The sequence below is a fragment of the Pipistrellus kuhlii genome, unplaced genomic scaffold (genome assembly GCF_014108245.1).
Source record: "Pipistrellus kuhlii isolate mPipKuh1 unplaced genomic scaffold, mPipKuh1.p scaffold_m20_p_6, whole genome shotgun sequence".
NCBI classification, from domain to species: domain Eukaryota; kingdom Metazoa; phylum Chordata; class Mammalia; order Chiroptera; family Vespertilionidae; genus Pipistrellus; species Pipistrellus kuhlii.
This window is the reverse complement of record NW_023425562.1, coordinates 36,432,038-36,451,472: the sequence shown is the minus strand read 5'-3', so window position 1 is coordinate 36,451,472 and position 19,435 is coordinate 36,432,038. Positions and strand designations below refer to the sequence as shown.

The window sequence follows — 19,435 nt, the reverse complement described above, 5'->3', positions numbered from 1 at the left end:
ACACATGTAACACACACCCCACCTCCCACTTCTCCCTCCTGTGTCCGTACTGGGCAGGAGGTGTGCAGGCCGGCGGGCCCCAGGCCTGATGGACAGACCGGGCTCTCCGTCAGCGGAGCTGAGGACATAGCTGGCTCATTCTGCACAGGAGGGTACCGAGCTGGTCGGGATGGAGATGGGAGGACAGGGCACGGCTCTTCCTCGACCAGATAATTGTTCAAAAGAGAAAAGTGAGACCTTCGGGTGAAATGCCATCACCACCATACCCTGGTCGCGCACCCTCCCCTTTCTGCAGTTTCTGGGGACGTCTCCTTCTCTCTTTGGGGGCTCAGGTCTCTGCAGACGGGATGGGTAGGGGTGTCCAGGTCGTTTGGAGTGAAGGGAGCAAGTTGGCCCTGTTCTGGATTCTGTGACACCTCTGCTGTCCCCTCTTGTGGGGACAGCACGGCCCTACCCAGGAGGCATGTCATTGCCCCCCTGGCTTCACCTGGACCAGTCCGGCTGCCCCAGGCGGACAGGGGCTCACGAACTTCCTGGAGACAAGGGTGTTTGCTCTCACAAACGAGCCACCGAGAGCCCTTCTCCGAAAAGCAAGCACAGTCCCACCTGGAACACGGCTCAGGAGGCACGCAGACCAGGAGCAGCGTCCCGTCCAACCCTCGAAGCTCTCGGGGAGGGAGAGTCACGCCCATAGCGCCTTAATGGACAGGTCCTTGCCAGGAAGCCAGCAACCCACAGGCACGGCTCTGGGGCCAGGTGACAGAGTCCCTTGTTGCCAGCAGGGGCACTGGGCGATGTGCCCACCTGCTGCCAGCCTTGGGCTCCTCGCTGCCCCAGAGACCCTGCCAGGGCCATCCACCCTTGGGTGCTGGGCCCCTGCCTGTCTCTCCCAGGCCCTCCTCTCCATAAGGGCAGAGCCTTTAACACATTGGAGCAGGTGGGTCCTCAGCCACTGTCTCCCTGACTTGGGCTTGTCAATCACGCCAGGGCCAAGCCCTCTATTCCTGTACCGAGCACGTGTTTCCCACCTTCTGTATTTCCCAGGTGCCCATGCACAGGGCCTGCTGCCTCCTGAAAGTGTCGTCGCTATGGGACCTTATGTGCTGGCTGCCCACCAGCGTGAGTGGCAATCTGACTCGGGGTCGACGTGCGGCCTCCGCTGAGTCCCCGGTCCCCTTCCCTCCCTGCTGTCCACACGTCACTAGTCACTAGAGCTCAGCACCAGCCGCCTCCACTCAGGAGCTGGAGGACCGGTGACAACCATGTCCTCCAGCCCCGGGAGCTCACCTGAGCTCAGGTGAGCACAGCACCTGCAGGAGTTTAAGTTCACTAGCATCTGTGAGCTCAGTGTCTGCCATGCACTCGTTTATCACATAGCTGCGAACACAGGCAGGTGAGCGCCAGGGTCACAGGTCACCTCGCCAGGCCAGCGCTGCGTCTGCCCTGGGCCCCGGTGGAAGTGCCCTCAGTCGGCTCATTCCAGGGCTTGCCCGCTGCTCTGCTCTGCCCCTCAGGGCCCTTATCCACGCAGGGCACAGAGGATCAGGGCGGCTTCTCCCCTGCCCGCAGGACTCCTGTCTTCATACCTGTCCTTTGCTGGCTTTCCCCAGGGGCTTTGCAGACCCTGTGTGAGCCCTGCTGTGCCCCCTGGACAGGAGCGTGCCCTAGACAGCGCCCACAGCACTTGCACGGACAGACCGCGATGGGGACGCGGCCTGCAGCGTGGCGTGGGAGGAGCTGGTGGCTGCCGCGTCTTACCTTGTACATGTTGCACAGCCCGGGCTGGCTGCGGGCATGAGGGGGCAGAGGGCTCCGGCCCTGCTTGAGCCAGGGTACCTGCCAGGGGACACAGAGTGGCCGGTTGAGTCCACAGGCAGCGCTGGTGGAGCCCCCAGTCCTCCGCAGCGTCCCTCCTGACCCGGCGTGGCCAGACCCCAGGTGGTGAGGAGGGGCAGGCAGATGGGCGTTAGAGGACCAGAGGCGCAGAGAGGTGAGGGATGAAGATGAAGGGACCCGGGGAAGGAGAAGACAGAGCTCCAGCCGCGAGAACATTCGGTTGATGGACGACAGAAGGAAAGGGACAAGAGAACAGACTTAGGGAAGAATTTTTTTCTTTAGTGTCTCTTCTGAGGCCCTGTGTCGCCTTGGGTGACCAAGTTTTCTTAAATTGTAGCTGGCACCAGACATGCAAGGATTCTAGGAAACAGTAAAGAAAGCAGCTCCCAGTCCCATGCAAAGCCCTAAAAGGGCCTTTTGGAGGTTTAAATGGAATAAATGCCGCATCCATTTATTCAGAGTTTAACTGTCTTTCATAGCAGGTCTGTCAGCCTTTGCATTAGACCCACGGGTGGAGCCCACGTCAGCTGTGTGTGTGGGGAGGGGTGGAACGGTGGCCGTCACTGTTGGGCCCTCAGTATAAGGACATCATTTTAGGAGTGACAGGTGCTCAGACTTGCTGCAGGCAACCACGCGGAGTGACGGGCTCTCACAGACATCCTTCCTTGTTGGTGGTGACGTTTAGGAGACTAATATTAATAGGACTTAATATTCCTTGACATGAGCAATGAGTTCACCTTAACTCCTACTGAGCATTTGCTGTCTTTTATTGGCTAAGAGACAGTCCCTGCAGCTATGAGTGACATGGCTGAGAGAACATTATTACAGAAGCAAAGCAAACAGCCCGGAGAAGTCCCTCTTTTTAACTGTCCACAGCTAATGGGAGAGGGGAAGGAGGGGGAGAGAAGCAGAGAAAAGGAGAAAGAGAGAGAGAGAGAGAGAGAGAGAGAGAGAGAGCGCGCGTGTGAGCGAGCCTGGCAGATAAAATCAATGCCAAAAAGTTTCAAGGGAAGTCTTGAACTGGCTACAGAGAAAATGGGTTTTTAGTAAACAGGTTAACTTCTGGTTATTCGTGGAGATAAACAGTAATTATAAAACAGAAACACGTTACTGCATTCCAGAAACATTGCTGCAAAGTGAGCACCCTTAGGGTCCAGAGGCAAGTCCGTGGTGGGCATGAACTCGGCCACACAGGTCCCCCCACCCCACCCCGTGTCTCCATGCAAGAGGCCGTTTCTCCGGCAGCAGGAAGCACTCAGAGCTTTAGTTCCTGGCGCTGAGAACTTGCGTGAGTGAGACGATTGTTTTAGGGCAGGTGTCACTGGACAAGCCAGTGGCGGTCTCTGCCGGGACAGGCCTGGCTGTGCCCACAGGGAGTGGTGACCCTCCAAGGGTGGGGTGAAGGCCAGTCTGCATCAGGACCTGGTCCTATCATGGTCACCAGGCAAGGAAGATTTTCTAATGGATTTCTCCTCGATCTAAGACAATGCCCCTTCCTCTTGAGGAGCAGCATCTCTGAGATGTCTGGCCCAGCATCCTTGCTGTCACTTGTGGATGTCTGGGGCGCTGGCCTTGAGGAGGGGAGGAGGGAGGAGGGAAGAGTGGAGGAGGGGAGGAGGGCCCGGCCAGACGGGCTGCAGCCCTGAGGTTGCCGGCCCTGGGGGCTGGCGGGGCACAGAAACGCAGCCTTAGCCTGGCCCATCCTGGCGGTCCAGGCGGAGGACAGCCATCTCTGTCTGTTCAGTGAGAGGTGTCGGCCTGCTCAGTAAAGCAGAACATCCTCCTGGAAGGAGTGGGAACAGGAGCCAGGCCCCGACAAGATGGAGACGAAGGCAGGGCAGCCTCATGCTGAGACCTGCTTGTCTGGACTGCATTAATGGGGCTTAGAAGGGCTTTTTTTTTTTTTTTTTTTTACTATTTTCTGTGAATTGGGGTACCTTTAGAGCATTTAGGAGTTAGTGAGACACCATGGGAACCTCTAAGAACCTCACTAGAGACTTTGATGAGAGACTTCCACAGTTCCTAACGCTTCCTCAATTCCTTCATGATTTCCACGTGGACTCCGTGGGTGGTTTTCCCTAATGTGACAGACTCTGCCCAGGTCAAGCTCGACTCTCCACCAGCCCGTCAGAGTTGCCCATTACCCAGAGGAAAGTGGAAGGGTCTGTCTGTGCGGGACGTGTGCACAGAGGACGAAAGACCAGGGGGAGTTTGTCACATCTTTGCATTCACGTCTAGTTTGCCACGGGCCCCATGCTCACCCGTAACCTCTGAGACTCTCAGCCGTCCTGGGAAGAGCCAGCCCCTGCCCCCAGGTTCCCCAGTGTCCCCCTGCCACCGAGTGCACCCCACCCCACGACACGCAGCCAATGCTGTTGTGTTGGTGTGGCAGGCACACAGGACACGCGTCTACGTAGCGCCATTTCCCTCTGTGTGAGGACAGCACTCTGAGGCGACACGGAAACCTCAGGCAGAACCCAGCAGCCCTGGCAGCAGGACCAGACGCTGACTGTCCGCGGAGACAAAGGAGTCACACGTCTTTGATGAAGGCGGACGAGGGAGGAGCTGTGACCTCAGGTACCCAGGCGGGTGCTGGGCCCCGGACTCACCTGTGGGCAGCTGGATCAGGAGCCACGGAATCACCAGGAACAAATGTGCTTAGTAAGGGAGGGACACCAGAGAGGACAACTTAAAAAATTCACATGCAGTTAGTACACCATCCTCCGTGAACATGTTTAATGAATGCACAAAAACAAAGACAGATAACAAGCAAAATGTCATCACAAAATCAAACTGGAACATAATCACTGGGAGGCAATCGCCACTCAGGGCGTCACAGTTTTTACAGATGTGTCCCTGGTAGGACGTGGCGAGACCTCCGCTGACAAGGGTACTAATTTAACTGTGGTCACCTGCAGGACAGAGGACAACTGAGGGTGTGGGGACGGCAGAGGACACAGTCAGGAGCTGGCGGCTTAGCTGGGGACACCTTTGATCAAAACCTGATCGGGAAATCACACTTCAAAACGAATCCCTGGAGGAAATCTCCAAACATTTTTGTTGGGGTGCAGAAGCAAATGCACCCACCACCGCATTAGGCTTTCTTCTAGAAAGATCTTTCGGCAAACGGATGCACCGAGCGGCAGGGTCGTTGCCACGGACTCACACGGAGATTCCGTGTGGTTCCAGGTGCACTGTTGCACGCCTGTGAGCGCACACACTGTGCGGAAGGGAGTGCGTGCAGGGCCCCTGGCGCAGACCCCGGGGCCGGGCACCCATGCAGGGTGATGGCGCCACTGAGCCGCGTCCCACTGTATCCTCCGTGCCTTCTCCCAGGGTTCCACTCCCCACAGGGTTACAGAGTATGCCGTCACAATTAGGGTATCGTGTTAACAGTCGAGAATTAAGTTACTGTAGAACTGAAATGTGGCTTAATGATATTAAAATGCAGTGGCAAAAAAAAAAAAAATCAGGAAACAGAACACTGTGGTTAAATAGACAAGATTGATTCGACCCCATCGCATTCAATGACAATGCTTCACACGACCCAGGTTCGAGGTACAGAAGTAACACTGAATGACGGAACACTTCCACACGCGGCTGTGGAGGCAGAGTGAGGAGAATAGAATAGGTAAAAGCATCAGGACGGACCCTGTTTAGAAGTGTGCTGAGGAGGAGGAACGGATCTGTGTTCCCCGGCACCCCACCTGGAAACTGACCAGGGTTACCTGTAAACCTTCCTACTTGGTCCCCCCAAAGAGGGACACATTCAGTCTCCACTGCTGGGCTCCCGGGCTTTGGCCAGGGCGGCCTGAGCAGCCGCGGCCCAGCCCTGGCCCAGGAGTGATGCAGGCTCCACAGAGCAGGAGGAGAGGATGCGGCCGCGGAGAGCCACCCTTTCCAAACCCATCAGCTCATCCGATCTTGTCCTCAATGCCCAGCACGCCTCACCGGCGCCACATCCGGGGGCTGGGGCTTAGCCAGCAACAGCCCTCTCTTCCCTCTTCCAACAAAGGAGTGTGTTCTCCGTCAATGCACTTTTCACGGTGGCTCCCAAAGATTCTGCCTCCACAAGGAATTTATAATGCCCCTTCCTTGAATGTCAAGTCCCTGCCACACAGAGAGTAGGCGTGGAGTGCATTCCCAGGACTGGGGGCGGTCCCGGTTACAGCCCAGAACGGGGAGGGGGGTGGTGGTGGTGGTGGTGGTGCCCAGAGCAGCACAGTCCCCTGTCTCTGTCCAGGCATAGCTCTGAGCCATCCTGCACAATTCTACCAGCAAACCTACTCTAGATGGGCAAACCGAACAGCTGCTTTTCCAGACACATGCCTGTCAGAGCAGAAGACCACCCAGGCCTGCAGGTACCCTTCAGCATTCTGTGACCCTTGAGCGCTTATCTTAGAAATGGTGACATGGGCTCTGTGGACAAGAGCCAGGCCTTGGGATTCCCTTATTTTCAAGCTTCAACCCAAAGTAATCTTCTGGCATATAAAGCGAGAGCTCTCCAGAGTTATAGACAGAGCAAAGGAGAAACAAAACCAGAACGGAGCCCCCCAGCAGCTCACCCCACTCAAGTCCACACACCTCTGGGGCCCTGTGGGCGTGTTGCTGGGCGTGCAGTGGATTAGGCTCACCTTTCCAGTGTTTAAAAGCAAATGAAGACTGACAATCACAGGTGAGCTGAATAAACATTGCCAGGAGTTCTCACTCATCCTCTCTGCCAGGACCCTGCACAGGAGGCATCTGCCCAGTGTCTGTCATGAGCAACCGCCCGGTTCTGCGGCAAACTGATCAATGACTTGGGCATCAAAGGGCAAAAGGCTGATCATTTTAAAGCCTTTATTCCTAAGTCAGCAGCGAACACAACGGGTACTTCCAAAAGTCTAGCACAACTACTTAAACACTGTTTCTATTTTTAAAAGTCCTGTGTGAATGTTCCAATTATCCCGAATTGTTGGTAATCTGGCAATCTATTTGCACAGCCAGTGCTTACTCCTGAAACTAGAATCTAGAATCTTTTCTAAGATACTATTCTTTGAAAATATTAAAGCACATAAGAGACTTAAAGCAATAACAGTTGTAATTCTACCTGAAGGGGGAAAATCGTGTATTGTGCTTACATATCCATTCTGTGATAAAGTCACAACGATGGAGATAAAAGCTTTCACAATTTTATTTTAACTGAAACCATGACCCTGGAATGAAGCTCATTTTATAATATATGCTCTCAGGTTATTGAATCTTTTCTGCACATTTACATAGGTTTTTCCTGCCCTTTGGAGGAGCTTAAGGTTTCAGAACTGGCGATGCTGCATGCACATGGGTTGCCCAGCACGAGAGCGAGCCGCCCGTGGGCAGCCAGGGCCGGTGTGCTTGGAAAAGCAGCTCAGACTGCAGTTAGCATTAAAAGTGGGTCAGATGACCGATGCTGCAGGGGAAGGGAAGACGCCCAAAGTAAGGGCACGTGGCTACAGACAGCCACTGGAGGAACCAAGCGGAGATGAAGGCCACAAGCCTTTAGGAATACCAGGTGTTATTCACCTAGAGCCACGGCAAGCGAGGATGTGACCCTTGCCTGGAACCCCAAGCCCTGTCACATCTCGCCACTGACCTGTGTCGTCTCAAACAAGTTCATGATCGCCAATCATTTCAGCACGGTAGTCAGAGCAGACGAAAGCACATTTTAGAAACTCCTTAACTCAGTAGCCCAGCAATTTGGGGGTGCTGTTCCCAGGCCGAGGTCCCTCTGCCCCGTGCTCAAAGCGTCTCACACTCCCCAAGGCCCTGCTGAACAGGCACAGTCCCAGCCGGAAGGCAAGCTGCATTTTACAGGGGCTGTGAGTGCACCCAATAAGCTGGGAGCTTTTCTGAAAACCTCCCTCCTTTCCCAGTTACCCGGCCACCCAACACCCAACAGGTCACGTGACATGCCATGTGTGTGCTCTCGGTATGCCATGAGATTCATGAGACTCTCGTCACAGAGGAGCTATTCACCACCAAGTCTGGGACACACTGTCGGAAACTGGCCCACAGGAGGGACGGTTTTCCTTGGGATACATTTTAATCTACAGAACATTTAAATAATGAAACTTCATAGACTCTATATCCAAATGAGTGGAATCACAAAATAATACAGCTTTGATTCATAGATACACGCGCTTATCCCTCCACCCTCTTCCCCTAAACAACTCGGAGGAGGAGGAAGGCTTGCTCAAGGCAAATTTAAGTAGCGAGCTTGCTCCAGAGACCTCAATCACATTATTGTTGCAAAGCAACACCAGGCGAGCCGCACGCAGGCCAAGAAAAAAAAGGAGCATGACCTGCTGGTGAAGCCCAAAGCGTGGGCAGCAGAAGCAAAATCAGCCACAAAGCCTGAGGGTAAGACCCAGGAGACCCGTGGGCACGGGGCAGTGCCGCGTCCACCCCGCCCCAGGGATGCAGACCTCAGTATGACTTTGCGTCCCCGAGCCACATCCTAAGGACAATCCCTCGTGAAATGAGGAGGAAGAGGGCGAGTTAAGTGGAAATCACAGGAGCAGCAGCCCTGGCCCCTCCCACGAGCCAGAAAGCATTTCCAGAAAGGACGACACCTTACACAGCCAAGAGCATCGCCTCTGTGGCTCAGGACGCCGCGGACTCCCTCCTTTCCATTCACACTAAAGGCTCCTCACTCCTCAGAGCTCACCTTGCCCGAGCCCCGCTTGGGCACACCCCTGTCACCTCCAAAGAAGCGCCCCAGAGAGTCGAAGAAGCCCGTGTCCCTGTGCTTCGGGAGGAAGACGTGCTTGGCGTGGTCCATGGTGCTGGCGGAGGCCAGGTACTTGGATCCGTGCCTCTGGGAGGGTCTTTTCTGTGACGCCATTGCATCCAGGCCCTCGGGAACGGCTGCACTGTCCTCTTGGATGGTCTGGAGCTCGTCTGACTCCGAGGGCCTGTCTTTGAAGGTGTTGTCCTCCCTCCCCGGGGCATCTCGGGAGAAGAGGCGGATCAAGTGGGGGCGGCCGCCGGGGTCAGCTGGGTTGGCATCCGGCCAGGCATTCTTTGGGTCCGCTGTGCGCTTGGAGTCTGTCACCGCTGTGTCCCAAGAGGGGGGACCATTGTTCTGGCCCACATCTGCCTCTCCTGCAAACAACAGTGAGATGTGAATGAGGGCCGTGCAGAGCCGCAGGACAATGCTGCTTTCTTCCCCGATGCTCTGCGGGTCTCCTACAAAACCCACAGAGAGCCCTGGACCATGGAGCCGTGGCGCCCAATCTGCCTGGGCACCAGCCTGGCCAGGCAGCCTGGCTGCTTCTGTGCCCCAGGGCCCAGGAACGGCCTGCCACTGCAGAGGTGGGCCCTACACGAGGTACAGGGGGCTTCTTGGTGGAGCGGCCGAGCACAAAGCGATCCTGTCAAAGGTTCCCTTGGGTGCTGCCCCGGCTCCGTTTGGAGAACCCTGGATGGTGGGCACCTTTGTGGGACATATACGCTCAGAAAGCCCCTGGGGCCTAAGCGAACATGTTGGGAGCATTTATTTGACAAAAGGTATTTGCAGTGTTCTTGGTGGAAAGGGAGCTTCCCACGGCTTTCTGCAATTCCTGCCTCAGAGAAGCGGGCGTTTAGAATTCCTGCCCAGAATCCACCAGAGGCCCCACGTGAAATGCTCAGTCAGGACATTGTGTTCCCGCGTCTGCGCCGGGAGCAGCAACAGTGCGGGCGCCCGTGGGGAAATGGGGCATTTCACGCTGTGTCCCAGTTCATTGCTTTTTATAAAAAATACAGCGTTTCTCCCAAGAATGGCAATACAGCTGTTTTGATCTCAAGTTATAAGTTAGGTTTAAATCAATGAATATGATTTTCCTGTGAGCTTTATTACTCATCTACAAGGATGTGGTTTACTCACACTTTCCTGCAATGCTGCCCATTCAAATAACTGTCTGACAATCTGTTCACTGACATTACCCAATACATATCCAGCCATTCATCTGTTTAGCCACTCACCTATCCATCTACCCATCCACTCTCCATCCATCCATCCATCCATCCACCCACTCATCCACCTCCCTATTCACTCAGTCACTCCCTATCCATCCACCCATTCACCTACTCACCCATCTACTTCCCCTCCACCCATCCATTCCCCACCCATCCACCTACCCACTCATCAATCCATCCACCCACCCACCCCAACTCACCTACCCACCAATCACTCCCATACCCATACATCTACCCACCTATTCATGTACCCATCCACTCCCCATCTATCCACCCACCCATTGATTCACCCACCTATCCAACCATTTACCCACCCTTCCACTCACCTATCAATCCATCCACCCATCCACCCATCCACCCCCCAACCTATCTACCCCCTCACACATCCATCCAATTCACCCACCCACTCATCCATCCAACTACCCACTCATCTACCCACCCATCTAACTACCCATCCACCCATCTACCCATCTACCCATCCACATTCACTGAGTGTCTAATAAGTGTAACGTCCTGTGCCAGATGTTTGGGTTACAGTGATGAACAAGATGAGACCTTATCTCATGAACATCGATAAAGATGTATGTATGGGTTGAATAATGTCCCTCCAAACAGTACATCCACATCCTAACCCCTGTTATGAATGTGACCTTATTTGGAAATAGGGTCTTTTGTAGGTATCATCAAGATACTCTGCGGTCACACTGGAGGAGGGTGGGCCCTGGTCTGAGGACTGGTGTCCTTCTAAGAGGGGATTTAGACACAGGCACATGAGGAAGAAGCTGCTGGATGACACAAGCAGGGACTGAGCTGACGTGTCTACAAGATAAGGATGCCAAGGCTTGCCAGGAGCACCAGAAGGTAGGAGACAACCCTCCCCTGGAGCCTTCGGGAGTGTGGTCCTGTCGACAACTTGATTCAGCCTCTGGTCTCCAGGCTGTAAGAAAATAAGTTCCTGTTGTTTTTAGTCATCCAGTTTGTGGTAATTTGTTATGACAGCCATAGGAAGTGGATATAATATGTAATTTCATACCAAGTTATAATATGAAAGAAAACAGAGCAGGATAGGGGTCAGGAAGGCCCCTAGAGGGACATGGGGGGAAGGAGACTGTGGCCGTGTGAGTACTGGGGTTGCTACTAGGGAGGAAAGAACCCCAGGGCCTGGGCAGACTAAGCTCGGTGTGTGCTCCAGGAAAAAACAGAGGCCTGAAGTCTGAGGTGTGAGCGGGTGGGGAGGGGAGAGATGTGGTGGGAGATGGTGGACCGGCCAGACTTTGCTGGGCTTCCAGGGTGAGCAAGTGGCTGGCCTCTCCTAGAACAATGGGGGACACTAGCAGGTGTGTGTGTGTGTGGGGGGGTGTGTGTGTGTGTACCAAATTTCAGATGGGCATAGGGAGAGGGGCTGCCTCTAGAAGCGATGAGGGAGGCTGGGTGGGGAGGAAAGGGACCATCCAGGGATGATTGTGCGGGCCACGTGATGCAGGGTCATTTCCTTTGTCACCTCTATTTGAGAGGGTTGTATGTCCACAGCACATACTTCCACACACATAAATAACAAAAAGCTAAGAGTTCTACTCTCTTTCATTAAAATCACTTGGTGCACATTAGATCCTCAGTAAGTGGTAGGTGGGTGGATAAGTAGTTACATCGGTCAAGAGGCTGTCCCATGAGGGACAGTTGTCATGCAGTTGACGAATTGGCCTGTATTTGCAAAGCACAGTAACTTACTCCAAGCAAATATCATGAACACTTGCAAGTTAGGAAGCCCAAGGCAGACAGTTGGCACCAGGACCACCGTGACCTCACCCATGCTCCCTGGAGAGCTGCCTGATGCGGCCATGCTCACGCCTTGGAAACATGGCACGTCGAACCCAGCATGTCTTCTGTGACTACTGAATCAACTCAACCACGAGGGACACCAATGTTTACAACACACCTGTGAACACGCCTCATCGCAGGAAGAAACGGTGGCTGGCATGGGGCTGCAGGGTTTGCGGGGGGCAAAGCTAATTCCTAGGTCCCACAGAAAGAGCCCGGCTTCCTAGCTGAGCTTCAGCTTCTGTGGCTCATATGCATCATGCAAATGTGGAGGATAACAAGTGGCGCATTGTACTGGGTTCCATGCATTCACCAAACACGAGCGCATCTGAATACCAACGTGTTCACCACAGTTGGGCTTTGTGTCCCTGAATGTGGCCGTTTGTGAGGCACAGAGATGGGCATTGGTGCCCTGAAAGTAGCGGCTCCCGCGCACAAGGGGAGGGGGACGTCGGAATCTGTGGATGTGCTGTGGTTTTGGAAAGCCAAGTGCAGTGCTAATTTGTCAATTAATATCAGCTTTAATCCTGTTACAGCCAGTGCCCAACTCTCAGGGAGACGCTGGTCACGGAGCCTGTGGCGCAGTGTGAGGCTGGGATCTGACGTTGCGAGAGCGTCACTGACAGTACTCCGCCTTTGTGCACATTCCACAGGAGCTGCGAGAAAATGTCTTTAAAAAATAATAACCCACTCTGACTGGTTTGGCTCAGTGGACAGAGCATGGACCCAAGGACTGAAGGGTCCCAGGTTCGATTCCGGTCAAGGACATGTACCTTGGTTTCAGGCACATCTCCAGTGGGGGGTGTGCAGGAGGCAACGGATTGATGTTTCTCTCTCATCGATGTTTTTAACTCTTTATCCCTCTCCCTTCCTCTCTGTAAAAAAAAAATCAATAAAATATAATAAAAACAACAACAAAAAAACACCCCAATAACCTTTTGATCTAATTTCCAGAATGAGGCCCAGAAAACTTTGGTGGGTTTGCACCGGCCCTTGGAAGGTGGGGATATTAAAATCACAGGATGGTGACATCAGGGATGGTATTGACTGTGGGCCAAGACTGACAGCTGTCAAGACTGAAGGGCTCCAGCAAAAGGCGATGGTGGCCCTGCTTACGCCCTGAATCCAGCTATTCCCACCGAAGTCACCCCTTGCAGGCAGGCAGGCAGGCACTCAGGGTGCCCGCCCTCCATGGCTTCTTCCAGGTGCAATAAATCAGGATGCATATGGACAACGCCTAGTTCTACTTTTTAAAATAGACCACAGGGGAGTGGGCCACATGTTATTCACTCTTCCAATAGCTGAAGTCCGCTCTCCTAACTCCCACACTGAGAGCGTCGGCGACCCGCTCCACTCAGCCACTCGCAGCCACGGTGATTAGAAGGAAAGTTCAGTTTCAAACATGCCCATGACCTTGAACCTGTTGTGGTGTGTGGAGCTGCACAACCTTCTGTGTTTGATGGCATTGTGTGCCCTGAGTGCCTCCTGTCACTCCTCTCCTGGTCAAAGCGCTTGCTGCTGCTGTTGGTGCTTGGACTCAGGGGCTCTCACCCCTCTGGGCTGACCTGGGAGGGTGCTGTCCCCGCAGTGGGAGCTGTGCACACACACACGTCTGTAGGAGTGAGATGGTGTGAGCTCCACCTTGGTTCACCTCCTGAGTTTGCTCCTGCCTCTGAATGCCAGGGGTTCCCAGGTCAGCATGGACAGAAAGCATTCATGGAGTTACTCAGAGCTGGACCAGACTGCTCTCCAAACCAGAGTGACACAGAATGCAGAGACCTCCTTTGTGTGTGCCGGCCAGCTGATTACACTGAACTACGAGATAACTAAGCTCTCGCAACAAGATGACGGTGACAGTGCCCTACAATTAATTTAATTTTTTCTCCTGTGATTAGAGGTCTGAGAATGTTAGATGTAAGGATCATCCAACTCTAATGTCATTAGGGAACTTTAATACATTTTATATTCTTGGCCGATCAGATCTATAACGAGACCGGAAACAATGAAAACTGATCACTGCTCTGCTAATAGGGGCTTTGCCAATTTTTACACTTTGAAAACATGCAGTGAGGCTTAGTTCACCAGAGGTCATCACTGTGGGTTTGTATATGCACATTGCTCTGGAACATCAGGCGACCCAGACTTTACAGACCAGGAAACTGGTAAAAATGAGGGGTGAGGATGCTGGGTGCTCATGCTGCCTCCCAGAACTTCGAGAAGTTTCCATTTTTCCAGCTAAGACATGAAGAGAAACAATAGCCACCATGTAATAGTCCCTGATTTCACTACAGAATGAAAGCAACTTGGAATCAAAAGAACAGAAAAACCTGGTCTGAGAATAAGTGCTGGGGAGTGTGTGTAGGCCATGTTCTGACCCACCTGCACAGTGTAGGTGACCGGATGGCCCTATTTCAAGGCCTCTGACTGGTTCAAGTTCACACAGCAAAGGGGGATATGCACCCCACACTCACGTCCTCCAGTGTGGACAGTGTGGCCACACTCCCATCTTTGTGGAAGGTATAACGGTCATTTACTGCCTAACAAAACTCCCAGGTTATTTTCCAGCCCATGAGCTCCTGACACGGAGAATGCTAATATGTGCCCACAGGATATGCTGAGTCAGAAGACAGCAAGAAGCCAGTCCTGCTGGGGACCAGCGGCCCCTTTCCATCTTGGTGTCCTGGTGGCTCTTGGTGTCCTGGTGGCGTCGCAGCATCAGTCCTGAGGGGCTCTGATCAAACTTGGACCCAGGCCCTCCCTGCCGGGGAGCCTCTTGCAGAACCCCGGTGCTGGCTGCTGGCTATGTACTAGGATCTGGTGCCTGGCACCAGAGCACTCAACTCTTGCCCCCCAGATGAGGACAGGTGGGGCCTCCATTCTGCTTTAAACCCGCGCACTATGAAGTGGGCCGCAAAGTTCTGTACCCTGAATAGAACTTCAAGACAAAATAATGGAGACAAGCACATTGTCCAGAGGAGTGAGGGTGAGTGGGGCACATGCTAAGAGCATGGGACCCTGTGTGGCTGGCCACCCTGGCTTCAGAAGAAGGGGCACGGGGGTACCGGCACGTCTCTGGCCTGCCCAGCAGCCTGCTCTCTGCAGCGGGGCCTGCGGGCCCTGGCATTTGTCTTTGTGGGCCAGCGCTGAAGAGGTCACCCTGGAGGGGAGGGAAACAAAGGCCTCGCTGTGCCGGGGATGTGCTATGGCAGACATCCTGCAGCTATGAGAGGCATGCGGCCGCCCGCCCGGCTACCCCGAGGTTTCTTTAAAACCTTTTCACAAACGAGTCTTATCAACCCACCCAGCCCACTCGAATGCCTCCTTTGTGTGCCTAGAACATATAGTTTTTATTTGCTCTAAATAGCTCACCCCTTGAACCCTCCCACATCAGGGCTGGGGCTGGGGGCTCCACCGTGCACTGCACAATGGGAGAGACCGTCCCTATGCCCGGCTGCCCAGCACAGGGGTGGTAAGATAATGAGATTTAAGATGGAGCCTGGTATGCACATGGGTTCTGTTCCATGTGCAACATCTGGTGATTCTCACAGTAACTGTCCCGACAGCCATGATGCAAAGCAGCCGCAGAGAAGAAGACTTTCCCCGGCTGAGCCCTTGGCCCCTAACCTAATCATTTTCTTCACTTTCACTCATTTCGGCCCTTCGTCCCTGTCATCTTTCCAAATGGCGCTGAGACCCTCCCTTCATGCTCTGTGATCAGCAGTAGCTTTTATTACAGGAGAGGAGGAAGCTGTGACCTCGTTTCTGACCTGTGTGGAAGTCACAGTCCCATCTGACATGAGGAGTCACTCCCTGAAACTCCTCACGGAATCACTGAGCTGGAAAAGGCTGGGAGGAATCGCATTCCTGGCTGAGAGCTCAGCTTGTTACCCCTGCCAGTCATGGGGTCCCCAAAGCTACTCAGTGCACGCACAGGTAGGACATCTCGGCCCAGAGTCCAGCCCCAGGTGGGCACCAGGGAGCCTGTGGGGCGGGGACCTCTTCCGGCATGTGACAAGGTGGGAGAGCCCTGTTGGGGCTCTAGGCCAGTTCAGGTCCAATCTCCATCCCCACCCTAGACTCAGCTCCCACTGCCCTTCCTGGAGACCTAGGAGATGTCCGTGCTGCCTGCTTCCTTTTGTGGGATAGAAATGCCACAAGAGGAGCTGAAACACGTGGCCCAACCACTAAGGACATCCCCTGAGAGCTCCTGGACTGTAAGAGGATAATGCTGGTGCTGGTTGGGCTGAGCATCCCCCTCTGTGCATGAATTTTGTGCACTGGGCCTTCAGTAAATAATAAAACCCCAGTTACACAGAGGAAATGCAGCTACCGTGTCTTTCACATATATCCTGTATAACTTCAAGAACTGAGTTTTAGAATTTTCTCATGTCTTTTTTCTTTTCTTTCATTTCTGAATAATTGTATAATAATAATCTATTTTGGAAGAATTGCCATTGATAGTCTTGCCAAAATATGATTTGTTTGTAACCAGCAAAAAGATGTGACATTTCTCGTGATCCCAGGGCCACAAAAACAAGTCCGAGCAGGAGCTGACGCTGCAGAGATAAAGAAAAAATGTGTCCCAGTCAAACGGAAATAACTGTCACTTTCTGTGACCTTGTTGGAATTCATGCATGCCAAGTGCACGAATGTTTAACATCTACCTGCAACTTTTGCAAAGTAAGGTGGAGGAGGGGAAGAGGGTGAGCAGAAGGTGGTATGCTTTCCTATGCCGGCCAAAGGCACACATTTCAGAAGCTCAACCCTGGGCAACGGGTCATCTTGCCTCGGCATTTGCTGGCAAATGAACCAGGAGCAGGGGTCCAGATTTAACTCGTTTTGACTGGAGTCTCCTCTCTTAGCTAAAACGTAGTATCAAGTTTAACCATCACACTTCTACATACATCTCTGTTCCTCTGTAAATATTCAGAGGATCTTTTCATAATTGGTTACCTGGAAAAGGGGTCAGAAACAGTCACCGTGTATATGCTCTGTGCTGCAGGACAGGCATAATCCATGGGTCCCAACCTAAAACTTCATCCATACATGGACTCTTGGGCGTTTTAGTCAAGGGAGGGTCACGTTCAGATCTTTTCTTGGGGGCAGTGGCAGAGCTGAACTGCAGCACTGTGTCCGAGGCAGCCACAGGAACAATGGTGTCAGAGGTCTGGAGTGGGGACGGGGCCTGCACACAATGCCTGCTTTTCACAGCTGGTCCCAGCACAGAGGAGGTGCCCTGCGGTGCAGCTGGTACCAGCCAGCGGCAGCCACTGCCATCTTTTAAGGGTAAAAATAACTTGAAAACTCTTTAAGTAAATGAGTATTCAGTGAAATACTTACAAAAAATCCTCAGGCAGTAAACCATGAGTTTTTAGATTGAGAAAAGATGGTGTAATAATTAGATACATGGGAATGAAGGAGACATTCCAAGATATTTATAAAAATATAAATATCTCTTTATCTGCTACTTTAACTATTTCTAGGTATATATTGTTTTAGCAAAGTATATATACTAATGTATTAGATTTTTTGGGGGGGGAGGGAAGAGGGTGTTTTTATTTTCATTTTTTGAGAATCATTTTGAGATAATTTTTCATGATCATATAATCACACACATTTACATTTTATAAAGTATCTGACTGAAGAAGTGGAAAATATTCCCTGTTTATTCATTTAGTGGAGATAGATACCTTAGAAGATTTATTTATGAAAATTCTAACTTAATCACAATGGGTACTTATAATAATCTTTTAAAAAATATAATTTTATTGATTTCAGAGAAGAATGGGAAAATATATCATTGATCAGCTGCTTCCTTGCACACTCTACACTGAGGATCGAGCCCCAACCCGGGCATATGCCCTGAATGGAAATCAAACCATGATCTCCTTGTTCATAGGTCGACAATCAACCATTGAGCTACACCGGCCGGGCTCCAATAATACATTTTTATGTTTTATTGCAAGAACTGTAAATAGCCATGGCTGGGTTGGCTCAGTGGTTAAGAGTATCAGCTTTCAGGCCAAGGGGTCTCAAGTTCGATTCCTGGTCCCAGTCAGTGCATGTGCAGGAGGCGCCAATCTCTTTAACATCAATGTTTCTCCCTCTCTTCTTCCCTCCCTCCCTCCCTCTCCTTTCCTCTTTTCTTTCCACTTTCTAAAAATCAATGGAATAAAAATATTCTCAGGTGAGGATTAAAAAAAAAGTATATCGAATAGATGGATAATTTCACAAGAAAATTATCATATACTAGAGGCTAGGTGCACAAAAATTCGTGCACTTGGGGGGATCTCTCAGCCCAGCCTGCATGCTCTCACAATCTGAGACCTCTTGGGTAGGGTCCAGTCCCATTGCAGCATGGCATCGGTTCCCCAGAGCCTGAGGGTTGGAGGAGGGACCAAGATTCCCAGATCATAGCATGGCTGGGACCCTAGCTTGCTGTTCGGTTGTCCGTCCAGACTTTTAGGTTGTGATGGACCCTGGATCTTTATATATTAGGATAAAAAGTCAACATTTGCATGTCATGATAAAGTCATATACACATATGTATGGATGTGTGTGTATTGCTAAGTTCTCCAAAATGCTAGAAAAATTCTCCTTGAAACTCTTCAACATTTTAAATTTTAATCAGAGACAATTTCATGTTATTTTCTACAAGTCCTGGGTAATTTCCAAGTGGTCCTGGTTTCTAGCTCGCTAACTGTCATCCACCTATCAGGCACTGCAGCAGGTAGCCTAGGGTGCTGGGTTGGTGTCACTGTCCTGCTCAGTTCGAATCCTCCAAGGCCAGGATTGCTCATAGCAGAGCTGCAGTGAGTTGCAAAGTCCCCCTTTTCCTGAATCTCTACAAATGTCCATTTTATTGGGGATGAAGTATCCATCTATCATCTATCTTTATGTGTTTTAGGCATGAAACACTCTGGCCACCAACACAGGCCTCAAGCTAGAACGAACTAAGAACTGTACATCTGCTTTGCTCCTGATTGACATAAGAGCAACACCACCAATCAGGTGTCCCCTTGGGGGTGGGGATGAAGCTTTTCACCTCTTTGTGCATTGTGATGGGCTTGGGGTTGTGATGTGAAGAAAGGCTGGCTTTAATTTCTGTCTCTTTTGAAGTTCTGCATGTTGAGCGTGAAAAGCTACGCGAGGTGGCTTGGTGGGCCCTGAAGGGATGCCTATTGGTTTGGGATGAATTCTCTGCCCGTTTGAGGATGTTGGCTCAGGCCTGCCCACTGGTAGACAGTGATAACACAAGAGTATCCACTGCTACGCAGTCCTGCCTCCACGCAGACAGAGGTGCGAGCAGCTCTCCTCACTGGGTGACAATGCCCACTAAACTCCCCAAATGAAGCTCGCTCCTGTAGCCTTGGGAACAAGCCCTGCTTCCATTTGTGCTAAGTCGCTGAGATCCTTATAGAACAACGGCAACAACCAAAATTACAGTTTTCCATTGTCCCCATGTCCTTTCCCTCTCCTGGCTGCAAGAAGCGACCTGTCTCAAAACCATTGCTGTTCCACGGAGACACCTCCTGACTCTCCAGCCCCTGAATCAGGAGGCAAAGATACTGTCCCGGCCCACATAGCCCACTGGGGAGAGAAGCATTGTAAAAACAAAAACCAATTGACACTGAAAACAATTTCTAAATCATTCTGCAGGAACACAGAAGTAGCTCTCTATGGATAGTGCAAATGACGAATGATGTACGTTCCCCTACATAAGTGCGTGGAAGCCGGGACTCGCCTCAGTTAATTCTCTGTTCTCAGGTGCAGTTCCTGCCTGTTGATGAGGGGACTGGGCTAC

General features: G+C 52.1%; 1 protein-coding gene across 11 annotated transcripts in view; it reads right to left on the bottom strand.

The window, feature by feature from the left end:
* The window catches only part of LOC118708074 (myelin basic protein), a 77,248-nt gene that overhangs the window by 22,500 nt on the left and 35,313 nt on the right, over positions 1-19,435 (bottom strand). For 6 of the 11 annotated variants that reach the window (XM_045574660.1, XM_045574659.1, XM_045574658.1 and 3 more), the window contains exons 4-5: positions 8,522-8,958; positions 1,759-1,836 (exon numbers count right to left, since the gene is read on the bottom strand). In XM_045574660.1, the coding sequence (XP_045430616.1) occupies positions 1,759-1,836; positions 8,522-8,958 (515 nt within the window). The remainder of the gene's footprint in view (positions 1-1,758; positions 1,837-8,521; positions 8,959-19,435) is intronic. The other 5 variants (XM_045574663.1, XM_045574662.1, XM_045574661.1 and 2 more) reach the window with 1 other exon arrangement.